The sequence below is a fragment of the Rhincodon typus genome, chromosome 12 (assembly GCF_021869965.1).
Source record: "Rhincodon typus isolate 14 chromosome 12, sRhiTyp1.1, whole genome shotgun sequence".
Classification (NCBI taxonomy): Eukaryota; Metazoa; Chordata; class Chondrichthyes; order Orectolobiformes; family Rhincodontidae; genus Rhincodon; species Rhincodon typus.
In genome coordinates, this window is record NC_063343.1 from 64,757,811 (window position 1) to 64,771,184 (window position 13,374).

General features: G+C 43.7%; 1 protein-coding gene across 1 annotated transcript in view; it reads right to left on the reverse strand.

Moving 5' to 3' along the window:
- Positions 1-4,703: 4,703 nt before the first annotated feature.
- ndst1b (N-deacetylase/N-sulfotransferase (heparan glucosaminyl) 1b) overlaps positions 4,704-13,374 on the reverse strand; it is a 331,224-nt gene continuing 322,553 nt past the window's right edge. Inside the window, exons 22-23 of the mRNA XM_048603490.1 lie at positions 9,510-9,625; positions 4,704-5,451 (exon numbers count right to left, since the gene is read on the reverse strand). Of these exons, the coding sequence (XP_048459447.1) occupies positions 5,370-5,451; positions 9,510-9,625 (198 nt within the window). The 3' untranslated portion in view covers positions 4,704-5,369. The remainder of the gene's footprint in view (positions 5,452-9,509; positions 9,626-13,374) is intronic.

Genomic DNA, 13,374 nt, shown 5'->3' on the forward strand with positions numbered 1-13,374 from the left:
CATAGATGCTGCCAGACCTCGCTGAGCTTTTCCTCAATTTCTGTTTTTGTATAGCACAGTGATTCATCAGCAAGGTATGGTTGGGATGATGGATGTGCAGCAACAGAAACGTTCCCACGTTCCCCTGCTCCCCCTCCCTACTCAGTGGTCAGTGAAGGCAACAGCTTCCCTTTAATCAAATTGGGCTACCTCACCTCATCACCTTTAACTCCAGGTCAGTCAGGAGCCACAAGCTGTCCTGTTTGCCCCTGACTTAATCTTAAATGTTTGACTTAATTTGGCAAAGTTGCAATGAAATGAGGATTCACGGAAGTGTTTTTGGCACAGAAGGAGGCCATTCTGCCCATCATACCTATGCAAATGTAAGGGGAAGTTCTCTCTACTGGATGTGTTATGACAGAGCTTTAGGGCAAATGGGACACTTTTGGCCCAGAGGTGGGGGCAATGCCATTGCACTGCAAGGGCCCTTCCTATCACTGGACTTTCGAGAGTCTCCAGGCACCGCTCAAAAGCCATCGACTTGATTCTTAAACTATACCCTCTTTGGGAAACCGAGAGATTTCCAATCCTGCTTATTAAGTCACTCTGCCCTTCACGATTCTGTGTGGCTGCCTTGTTAAAATTATCCAAAGTGTTATTAAAGTTCTGACATTGCATCAACACAAGCCTTTTTAGTTAGTTCAGGTCTACCTGTGAAGTATGGCTGTGTCTGGAGCTGTAATTATCACAGCGGAATGTCCTGCGTTTTTTTTCCCTGTTGTCTTTGTAAAAATTGTCTTGCAGTATTCCAGGAATTCAAGTTAGCTGTGGTGATAGTTACTTATTTCAACAGATTTCAACAATGCATTTCACTTAAAATACCACTCAGTGACTCAGGAGTGGTACAAACTCTTATGCAACCCCAGTTTGTCCATAGTCGCTGAACCCCTTCATATTTAATTCAATTCTAGTTGCTCTCCAAAGCTTTGATATCCTTCTCATAGAGTAGTGATCAGAATTGAGCACAATGCACCAGTTCAGTCTTAACCAGTGGTTTATCAAAGTTTGACAGAACATCACCACTCGCTGCAGATCATGTTTGTGTTTGGTTTTATGTCAACATTTTAATAATGAGTCTAACTAGGAATGATTCTGATTGGGGAAAGCTGCCTGGCTCATTATGGCCAATGTCTGGAGGATATTGAATGACTAAAGTTTTGGCAAAGATCTGTAGCTCGGGTTGTGGGTGAGGTTGTTGACTTGCTTGCCGAGTTGGCTTATTTTCGTTTAGACGTTTTGTTTCCATGCTAGGTGACATCATCAGTGAGGCCTTTGATGAAGCAATATTGTTCTACTCTGCTTGGAATTTATACTGTCTGGTCCGTTATGTTGAGTTGTGTCATTTCCAGTTTTGATCCTTATGGGTTTGTATATGGGGTCTAATTCTATGTGCTTGTTGATTGTATTATGGGTGGAGAACCATGCCTCTAGGAATTCCCGTGCGTGTCTATGTTTGGCTTGGACTACTATGGTTATCTGTCCCAGTTAAACTGATGGCCTTCATTGCCCGAGTGTACCGACATTGAGGAGAGTTCGTCCTGCCGTTTTGCTGCTGGCTGATGTTCGTGTATTCTGATGGCTAGTTTCCTTCCTGTCTGTCTGCTGTAGTGTTTGTGGCAGTCATTGCATGGTATTTTGTAAACCACGCTCGTTCTGCATTTCGTGGGAATGGGGCCTTTAATCCTTGTGAGTGTTTGTTGTAGAGCGGCTGTAGGCTTGTGGTGAAATTGAATGATGGTATTCATCACCGCCACAGCCGAGCCCAATGGTGCCTTTAGCTGACAAGGAAACAATCTATCCTGCACAACAGGTCTGAAGATGCTATGGCTTATCAAGAGGCTATTTTGTCCTGTTTTTTCTGGAGAGGTTGTAAGGTAGAGCTGCCTCTAAGAGAGTAAACAGCTTATTGGAACAGCCTGACTATGGAGCAGGAGACCGTAGGTTCGACTCCTACCTGGCACGAGCGCTCTGTTGAAAATTTCAGGGGTGGCACGGTGGCTCAGTGGTGAGCACTGCTACCTCACAGCACCAGGGACCTGGGTTTGATTCCAGCCTCAGGAGATTGTCTGTGTGGAGTTTGCACATTCTCCCTGTGTCTGCGTGGGTTTCCTTTGGGTGCTCCGGTTTCCTCCCACAGTCCAAAGATGTTCAGGCTAGGTGGATTGGCCATGCTAAATTGCCCGTAGTGTTCAGGGATGTGTGAGTTATAGGGGGTTGGGTCTGGGGTCGGTGTGGACTTGTTGGGCCAAAGGGCCTGTTTCCACACTGAAGGGATTCTATGATGGTGTGGCCAGCTCTCACAGACCAGGCTGTCTAGTTTGTTTTAGTTTTTAGATCATAGAATCCCTACAGCGTGGAAACAGGCCCTTCGGCCCAACAAGTCCACACCGACCCTCAGAGCATCCCACCCAGATCCATCCCCTTATAACCCACTGAATCTACACATCCCTGAACACTACGGGCAATCTCCCATGGCCAATCCACCCTAACCTGCACATCTTTGGGCTGTGGGAGGAAACTGGAGCACCTGGAGAAAACCCACGCAGACACAGGGAGAATGTGCAAACTCCACACAGACAGTCACCAGAGGATGGAATCAAACCTGGGTCCCTGGCGCTGTGAGGCAGCAGTGCTAACCACTGAGTCACCGTGCTGCCCAGATCTAATTTTAAGCAGAGCTGTTGGGGCCTCAAAAGAGTTGGCAGCTTCAGTGAATGTCTCCTGGCTGCTACGCTCTCTCAATTTTCTCTTGATATTTTTTCCCCCTGTATTGGAGAACTGCATGTGAGAATGTGTGTCTGAATTTCCCTTTGTTTGCCATGGGGTGGATTTATGGGATGTTCCTATATTGGAACAGTTAATTAGTAATAGTTACTGTATCTATTATTCTGTTAAGTTTTCCCATAGAGTTAAGTTATTCTAAATTCCTCTTCCTTTGGTTGTATTTTAACTACAGTCTGGTCTGGTCTATAAAACAAGAGAACGTGTGGGTGGAACAGTGATGTGGCAGGCTGTAGGGATGGGGCTGACGTGTTGAACCCATCAATGGGATCCTTCTCTCATTCAGACACAGATGAGATCAATCTTCCAACAAAGGCCAGAGACAAACACATGCAAAGTACTTTGAATTTCAGAATCAGAAATAAACATAGAAATTGATGGAGCAACTCAGTAGGTCTGGGAGCATCTGTGGAGAGAGAAATAGAGTCAACGTTTTGAGTCCAAGAAAACTCTTCAGAATTGCCACTGCTAAGGCCAGAAATACAGCCTAGGATCTTCTGACCTCGAATTTGATAGCTCCCCTTCTCGTATAATGGGGCTAATGGCCTTCCCTTGTGCCGTACCAGTCTCAATAGCTTAGAAGGCGGGTTGGTTAGCTAAGTTGGTTGGATGGCTGGTTTGTGATGCCATGAAACAGTCTTCTTCTCAACTTCTCCCCACACCTAAAGTGTGGTGACCCTCAGGTTAAGCCGTCACCAAGGGAAGAGCAGTCCATGGTCCAGTAGGACAATGACAACTTTACTTTTAACTTAGTGCTGTATTACATGATGCATTTAATCAGAAAGACAGCTGGAGAGCTGTAAATATTATATTGGAAACTGATGTGGAGGAAATGTCCAGATTTTCATTTTCTCTTGGCACAGAGAAAACCGAGGAGAGATTTAACTGAGGTGTGTAAAGTTACGAGAGCTGTCAATATAATGGATAGGAAAGGCTCATTATCCTCAGGAGAGAAGTCAGAAATGAAGGGTGCATAAATAAGAAGTAATTGGTAAAATGATTTTTCCATAATTCATTCACAGGATGAGGGTGTTGCTGGCCAGGCCAGCATTTACTGCCCTGAAGGCAGTTAAGAGTCAGCCACATTGCCGTGAGTCTGGAGTTACCTGCAGGCCAAACTAGATAAGGATGGCATTTTCGTTCCCTAAAGGACATTAGTGGACCAGACACTAAACAATGGTTCAATTAGATTCCTAATTCCAGGTTTTTTATTGAATTAAAATTCCACCATCTGCTGTGGCAGGATTTGAACACAGGTCCCCAGAACATTACCTGGGTCTCTGGATTCACAGTCCAGCGATAACATAACTTGGCCATCACCTCCCTTTTCAATAGGAGTTGAGGTGAATTTGTTTCACTGAAATGGGTCTGTAACTCACTGCCTGAAGGAGTGATAGAAACAGTCATCATATTATAAATCATAAGGCATGCACTTGAAGTGCTATAGCCCAAAGAACCAGGGGCAAAGTGAGGCGAGGCTGTATCAATCTGTATGGGCTGTCACAGATGTAATGGGTTGAATGGTCTCCTTCTGCATGCTATACATTTTCTTTTTAGTTCTTCCAACATCCTAACCAATATTCCTGCCTGTAAACAGTGTCACTAATAGTAAATTATCTGGTCATTATCTGAGTGTAGGAGCTTGCTGTGTGTAAGCTGGCTGACAAGTTTCCTTCATTATATCCCTTCATTTAACTTCAAAAGTACTTCATTAGCCAGAAAGGGCTCTGGAACATCTCAAAGGCACGACAGAGATACAAAGACTGACTGTTTTGCTATTGTCAGACTTTCACTGCTGACGCTAGATGGGCAGAATGTGGACCCAGAGGCTGTAAAAAGAACAACCTCAAACCACAAAAGATGTAAAGTTTTCAGAAGGTTAAGTGTTTATCTACAACGCCTCCACTTTACAACGCGATGTAACAGCAGGAAATGCAATACTGACAATTTTACAAAAAAATGAACATTTTTATACATTTATAAGAACACTTTTCAAGATCAGAGAGTGGTGACATGAATGAGAACACAAATTCCATGTTAATTGCACAATGTAACAAAACTGAACCATGATTGATTACAGGGTCACTCAGTCAATGTGCTTTGTAAACCACAGTGCCAAACCTTGCAGTCAGGGCTACTAAAAATGCACTTAGGAATTGTACACTGTTCACACAGAACACAGAAATGCCCTAAATCCTTATGAATTCTTTACATCCAAGGATCTCCGGCTCTTCTGCTTCACGGAGTTATTCAAATACAAGGCATCATGTGGCAAAAGCAAATGCGATTCTTTTCTCCTTGGATTTCTGCAGTGCCTGAAAGTGGGGTGTTCTGGATGGAGGTGTACAAGAACAGCACCTCTGGTATCTTACTGACTGATTATGCAATAAACGATGGAAGTAGACACTGACTGAGCGCGTGCATCCACCAGCTATCAGCGAAGGGATCCTGGCATTTTAACTGCGGGATTTCCTTGGAAAGCTGGTGGGAAATGAGCGTCCGACAGCACCCACCTCACCACCTCTTGCAAAGAAGAAAACTGGCACCATTCATTTTACCCAGAGGTCCACCCGTTCTTTCACTTGGCCGAACTGAAACGATGTGATGGGTGCCCATGTCAAATCAAGACATCTGGAGCATTGGAAATAAGAGAAAGGAGTTTAAGGAGCTTCAAACACACAGTTTGATGCTGAACGGTCAGAACCCTATTGGTTTTCCTTTTAGGGCAGGTTTCATAGTTGGCCATAGCTGGGAGCTTGGACAAGTTTGGCTCAGTGGGTTAGTCCTGCTGCCTCACAGCGCTGGGGACCTGGGTTTGATACCACCCTTGGGTGACCATCTGTGTGGAGTTTGCACAGTCTCCCTGTGCCTGCATAGGTTTCCTCTGGGTGCTCTGGTTTCCTCCCACAGTCGGCTTTAATGTGAGAGGAGAAAGACCTAACAGGGAACTTTTTCACACAGAGGGTGGTGCGTGTGTGGAATGAGCTGCCAGAGGAAGTGGTGGAGGCTGGTACAATTATAATATTTAAAAGACACCTGGATGAGTATATGAATAGGAAAGATTTAGAGGGATTTGGGCCAAATGGGACTAGATTAATTGGACCGAAGGGACTGTTCACGTGCCGCACATCTCCATGACTCTCTGTTCCAGTTAGGTAGTTTGGCCATTCTAAAACTGGCCTGTAGTGTCCAGGGATGTACAGGTTAGGTGGGTTAGCCACCCAAGGCAGCGTTATGGGGTTGGGCTGGGAGTGTATGATTCTGGATGGGATGCTCTTCAGCTGTTGATTTCATCTCAATGGCCTCTTTCTGCACCGTAGGGATTCTAATTCAGTCCCTCGATCCTATTCTGCCACTTGATATGTTCCCAGCTGATCTCATCTCTGCCTCAACTCCACTTTCCTGCCCAATCTCCATCAACCCCTTACTAATAAGGAGACAGGACCCATGCAGTGGAAATAATCACTTGGTGTTAACCCTGCAGACAGTCTGCATGCAGCTGCAACTGTCCCACCTTCTGGTTGTAAGAAAGAAAATCACAGCAGTTGCCAAAACAATGGAAACCCAATGCCCTCATACAGCAGTTGAGTCAAGTCTGTTGCACATTGCAGTAAACCCGTGTAAACTATGACATTAAATTAAATACACAAGAAGCAGTCTGTTCCATATAAATAGAACAAAAACACAGTATAAACTTCAGTTACACGGTTTCAGATTCCAATGATGAGAGGGTTAATATTACAGCTGATGAGTAAATTACAGGATATTTAAATTTACAGATTTAAACACTTTTAAGTTAATAAATTACCATAATTGTGATTTTCTAAAAGTTCAAACAGTTGTAAACTTCACATTTTATGTAATGCTGCATGGTGGAAAAATTATGATATATTTAAACAGAGATCCCACTCATAGATGAGGAATAGATAAAAAGAAATCTTGCTTTTCCTTACACAGCTGACACAGGTAAATGGTTTATTGCCAACAAGTGACTGAAAATTATGATTCAAAGTATCAGTTTTGAATCATTAAAAGGGAAACCCGGGAGGGGAAAACAGTCTGGTTCTGGAGTGTATCTTCAGACACAATCCTTCGAAAAGTAAAAAAGTTGTTAATTATCAGGTATTTTTGAGCTGGACAGAGCTCCATCTTGCAAAATTTGACAACAAAACCTCTATTGTTTGCACCCCGAATATCTGTATTTTTACATTATCAGTTTGGGTTTAAACAGCATAAAGCCTTGAAATCATTGCATTTGCCTCTCATGTCAATCTTGCATTCCTCAATGCTCAAGAATGCTTCAACCCAGTTTCCGTCACATTATTCCGATGCTGAGGGCGTTGCTGTACCCATGACCAAGGATTGTCTGCCCGCCATTATCTTACTTGGAGGTCCAACTGTACTTAACAAGATCAAATCGAGTTTGTTTGTCACCTGACCCACATCATCCAAAAACAATGAAAGTTGTCTCATCCAGAGTCCAAAAAAAAATGGTGGCTTTTAGCAAACACAGGACATCTTTACCTGGAGACTATTTGGTCCCATTTAGATGTCTCTATATTAAATGTTCCTCAGGGATGCTCTTGCTCAATGACTTAGGTTAGAGCAATTAAAACGTTCCAAATGATGAACGGCTCAGGACCAATATTATGTGGAATTTGTGGTGCAATATTTTCATGAAGATTGGGATTCCATTTCGGCTTTCTGCAGCGTCTGGATTCATTTGTGTTCAAACAAGACAAAGTTTAATAAATGACAATTACATACTTTCACCCCAAAATCAGCAAGTGGTTGAACCAATCTATTGCCCCAGTGCTACACTCTAAACACCAGCCAGAATCTACAGTGTGCTATAGGTAGGGTGTTGTTAGACTTGAAAGTATTCAGAAAAGATCTACAAGTTTGTTGCCAGGGTTGGAGGGTTTGAGCTACAGGGAGAGGCAGAATAGGCTGGGGCTATTTTCCCTGGAGCAACAGAGGTTGAGGGGTGACCTTATAAAGGTTTATAAAATCATGAGGGGCACGGATAGGGTGAATAGTCAAGGTGTTTTTCCCTGGGTAGGGGAGTCCAAAACGAGAGCGCGTAGGTTTAAGGTGAGAGGGGAAAGATTTAAAAAGGACCTGAGCGGCAACTTTTTCACACAGAGCATGGTGTGTGTATGGAGCGAGCTGCCAGAGGAAGTGGTGGAGGCTGGTACAATTACAACATTTAAAAGGCATCTGGATGGGTACATGAATAGGAAGGGTTTAGAGGGATATGGGCCAAATGGTGGCAAATGGGACTAGATCAGTTTAGGATATTTCGTCGGCATGGATAAGTGGACCGAAGGGTCCAATAACTCTTTGACTAAGAGTACAGGACACATTAAATAAGAGGTGATGGCCTAGTGGTATTATCGCTTGACTATTAATCCAGAAACCTGGGTAATGTTCTGGGAACCAGGGTTCAAATCCCACTGTGGCAGATCATGAATATTGAATTCAATTACAACCTAGAATCAAGAGCATAATGATGAACACAAAGCCATTGTTGGGAAAACCCATCTGGTTCATGAATGTCCTTTAGGGAATTGAAATTGTCATTCTACATGTGACTTCAGGCCCACATCAATGTAGTTGAACGTTAACTGCCCTCCAGCCAATGAGTGATGCCCTTGTTGCATGAAGGAATACAAAAACAAGGTATAATTACATTACATGTACTGCCCATCATCATACTGGAAATTTGAATGGTGTTCATTGTAATTAAATAGTAGCATTGCCATGTGACCAAATTATCTTGAACCATTTCAAACAGCTTTCTGTGAAGCTGTTTGTATAGAAAAGTGTGTGCCCCTTTATAATCTGGTGGCTTTCTGCTTAGACATCAACTACAAAGTATGACAATATGTTTAAGGAAATAGTGGTCATTCTGAACTGCTTCTTTATCCAAGTCTGGTCCTACTGCGCACAAGTGACCATCTTATTTGGTGGTCTTTGATGGAAGGAGCTGTCTTCCAGTTGGGTTCACCTGACTGCCAGCTTTGCACTGTTTGGTGGAAGCTATGTTTAATTGTTTCTTGAAGAAAACCCATTGAACTATTTAATAAAGAAGCTCCCAACAGAACCGGTCAAAAGCAGCTGTCGGAAGATGGTATCTTTCTGCGCCACTTGTTGCATCTAACGAAATGACAGAGACCTCCCTTCCAACATCCTTTTCCTTGTGACTGTTGTGAGGAAGAGTTCAACTCTTTGTGATCATGAAAATCAGAGATGGACCTCTCCTGAGAGCTGGTCAAAGCTGAATAATGGTTCTGTGCTGCAACACTTCAGGAGGAGCGAACATAGGTTTGGATTGAACTCCAGCTATGCCTTGAGGAACCAATTATTGCTTACAATCTTTACTCCCTTCTGCTCCTCCCAGGGAAGCTACCACAGGCCCGAGATGAAAATAAACAATGATCTTCACAACCATCCAGTCAGCGCTTGACTAATAAGCACGGGTCTCCCTGCAGGGCTAATAAACCATCAGCAATGCTGAACGCTTCAGCCGTCTCTGGAGACCCAAACAGTGCTCAGAAGGACGAGAAATCGAGCAGGCCTTTAACAAATGAATGACAATGAGATGGAAATGCTGGCTTAATCTCCGAGAACAGCCGCTGGAAGCACAGATGCACAACTTCACCCTTTGTTGCTTGTTGGGCAGCTACCTGTTGTTCTGCAGTTCCTCCCTCAACCATGTGGGTAGGCTCTGTCCCAGTTTATACAGCAACTTCGAAAGCTCTATGTTGGAATCTCTGTAGTATTCTCGTAAAAAAGCTCTTGACTGTGAAAGGAAAAGAAAACCCAATCATTGTTGTGTTACAGACCAGACCAAACACTCTCAAAATATTCAGAAGATAGCCTTGACCTTAACTTTTTCTTATTTTAAAGGTAAATGTAAGGTGTCGTATTCCAAATGTAATTCGATTGGTCAAACTACCAGACTTAAAGCAAAACTCACTTTATTCATCCACTGTAGTTAAAATATACAACAGTAAGAAGGAATTGGAATAACTTAACTCTACTGGAAAACTTAACAGAAAAGTAACTATTACTAATTAACCCTTCCAATACAGTAACATCCCAATAACACACCCTTGGCAAAAGGCAAATTCAGAAAACAGATTGTCGCACATGCAACTCCCACAGCAGGAAGAGAACTCCCAACTTTTGGTTGTAAATGAGAGAGAAAGAAAAAAATAATTCCCACCTCTTCCAGATCCCAACAGAAACTGCTGAAAGCCAAAACTGGCTCTGTGGTTGGGAGCTTGACCACACCCATTCAAGCTGCTCCTATTGTTCCAATTTAAAGAAAAAACACCCAAGGCTTCACAAGTTGTTTATCTTCTCATAGACTGCTCATTACCTGTGCCTTAAAACCTCTCTTCAACAAAAAACAAAATAATCTCTCAAAGCCACAGCATCATCACAGTCACCATCATCAAGATTACACATGCATTTGAATAGAACTTTAAGCGGAAACTAACGCTGCACTGATAAACAGGGCAGAGTGGATGCATCTCACACTACAGAGTGGGAAATGAGGCTAGTAGATTGCAGGTCAGTCCACCCAATATCTACCATTGGAAACTTGTAGAGGTTCCTGCCTAAGTCGTGCTTCATGGTGTGTAGGCATCACCAGCTGAAGTAGCATTTATTGCCCATCCCTAATTGCCCTGGAGAAGTTGGTGGTCAACAGCCTTCTTGACCCACTGCAATCCTTGGCATGTAGGGATACCCACAGTGCTGTCAGTGAGGGAGTTCCAGGACTTTGACCGAGAGACAGTGATGGATGGTAAGTGACTTGGAGGGGAACCTGTAGGTGGTGCTGTTCCCATGCATCTGTCTGCCATGCCCTTCGACAGGGTCACAGGTTTGGAAAATATTAGCTAAGGACTGTTAGTGAGTTTCTGCGGTGCATCCTGTAGATGGTGCACACTGTTTCTACTGTGTGTTAGTGGAGGAGAAAGCAAATGTTTGTGGGTGTGGTACCAATCAAGTGGGTTGCTTTGTGCTGAATGGTATTGAGCTTCTCGAGTGTTGTTGGAACTGCACTCATCCAGGAAAGCAGGGAGTATTCTATCACACAATAAAAACAGAAATTGCTGGAAATGCTTAGAAGGTCTGGCAGCATCTAGAACATAGAACAGAGAACAGTACAGCACAGTACAGGCCCTTCGGCCCACAATGTTGTGCCGACCTATTATCCTACTCTAAGATCAAACACCCTGCATACCCTGCATTTTACCATCTTCCGTGTGCCTATCCAAGGGTCCCTTAAATGTCCCTAATGTATCTGATTCCACTACCACTGCCGGCAGCACATTCCACACGCTCACCACTCTCTGTGTGAAGAACCTACCTGTGAAGAACAAAATCTGAGTTAACGTTTCGGGTCTGGTGACCCTTCCACAGAATGATGGTAGCTAGGAAAACATTGATTTATATATCTATCATGCTCCTGACTTGTGCCTCATAGATGTTGGACAAGTTTTGAGGAATCAAGAAGTGAGTTCTGGGGTGGTTCCCGCAGATTGGAAAACAGCCAATGTGACGCCACTGTTTAAAAAAGGAAGTAGACAAAAAGTAGGTAACTATAGGCCAGTTAGCTTAACTTCGGTAGTGGGGAAAATGCTTGAATCTATCATTAAGGAAGAAATAGCAAGACATCTGGATATAAATTGTCCCATTGGGAACACCCAGCCTGGGTTCATGAAGGGTAGGTCATGTTTAACTAATTTGGTGGAATTCTTTGAGGACATTACTTGCATGGTGGACAATGGGGAACCTGTGGATGTGGTGTATTCGGATTTCCAGAAGGCATTTGACAAGGTGCCACACCAAAGGCTGCTACATAAGATAAAGTTGCATGGTATTACAGGTAATGTATTGGCATGGATAGAGAATTGGTTGACTGGTAGAAAGCAAAGAGTAGGGGTAAATGGGTGTTTTTCTGGTTGGCGGTCAGTGGCTAGTGGTGTGCCTCAGGGATCAGTGTTGGGACCGCAATTGTTTACAATTTACATAGATAATTTGGAGTTGGGGACTAAGTGTGGTGTGTCAAAATTTGCAGATGACACTAAGGTGAGTGGTAGAGCAAAGTGTGCAGAAGACACTGAAAGTCTGCAGAGGGATATAGATAGTCTAAGTGAACGGGCAAAGGCCTGGCAGATGGAGTACAATGTTGATAAGTGTGAGGTCATCCATTTTGGTAGGAATAACAGTAAAATGGACTATGTTTTAAATGGTAAAAAATTGCAGCACGCTGCTGTGCAAAGGGACTTGGGTGTCCTTGTGCATGAATTGCTAAAAGTAGGATTGCAGGTGCAGCAGGTAATTAAAAAGACAAATGGAATTTTGTCTGCCATTGCTCGAGGGATGGAGTTTAAAAACAGGGAGGCTATGCTGCAGCTGTATAGGGTCCTGGTGAGGCCACACCTGGAGTACTGTGTGCAGTTTTGGTCTCCTTACTTGAGAAGAGATATACTAGCACTGGAGGGGGTGCAGAGGAGATTCACTCGGTTGATTCCAGAGTTGAGAGGGTTGCATTATGAGGAGAGACTGAGTAGACTGCGATTATACTCATTGGAATTCAGAAGAATGAGGGGAGATCTTATAGAAACATATAAGATTATGAAGGGAATAGATAAGGTGGAGGCAGGGAGGTTGTTTCCGCTAGCAGGTGAAACTAGGACTAGAGGGCATCGCCTCAAAATAAAGGGAAGCAGATGTAGGACTGAGGTCAGGAGGAACTTCTTCACCCAAATGGTTGTGAATCTGTGGAATTCCCTGCCCAGTGAAGTGGTTGAAGCTACCTCGCTGAATGTTTTTAAGGCAAGGCTAGATACATTTTTGAACAGTAAAGGAATTAAGGGTTATGGTGAGTGGGCGGGTAAGTGGAGCTGAGTCTCAAAAAGATCAGCCATGATCTTATTAAATGGTGGGGCAGGCTCGAGGGGCCGGATGGCCTACTCCTGCTCCTAGTTCTTATGTTCTTATGAGTTACTCGCCGCAGTATTCCTAGCCTCTGATCTGCTCTTGTAGTCACTGTACTTACATGGTGGGGCTAGTTGAGTTTCTGGTCAATGGTAATCCCCCAGATGTTGATAGTATCTTTTCCTCTTTAAATTTATTTAGGGTAGAGGCTCACAGATACAGACTTCACCATCTTGCCCAATCAGTCATTTATTGTAGAGTTTTTAATTACCCTGTTTGGACACACCTTTGTGACAGGTGTGACTTGAAACTGGGCATTCTGGCCCAGTGATAGGGACATGCCACTGTGACTTGGTTGAGTCTTTGTAAGCCCAGATGGTAGGTGTTGTTGAGGTAGTTGGCATCAGGTAGGTGAGGGAGCAGCGATCACACCAAGGCTTCAGGGTGTCTGACACTGATACTTACATAGGCAGTTCCCAAACGGAATCAAGATTGGTCAAGATTGAGAGGCTTGCTTGTGTTCCAACTTAGTCCAAGATAAGGTAGGGTTCAAGTGGAAGCCACTTGAACCTGCCTCAACACTGTACATTTCAAGGC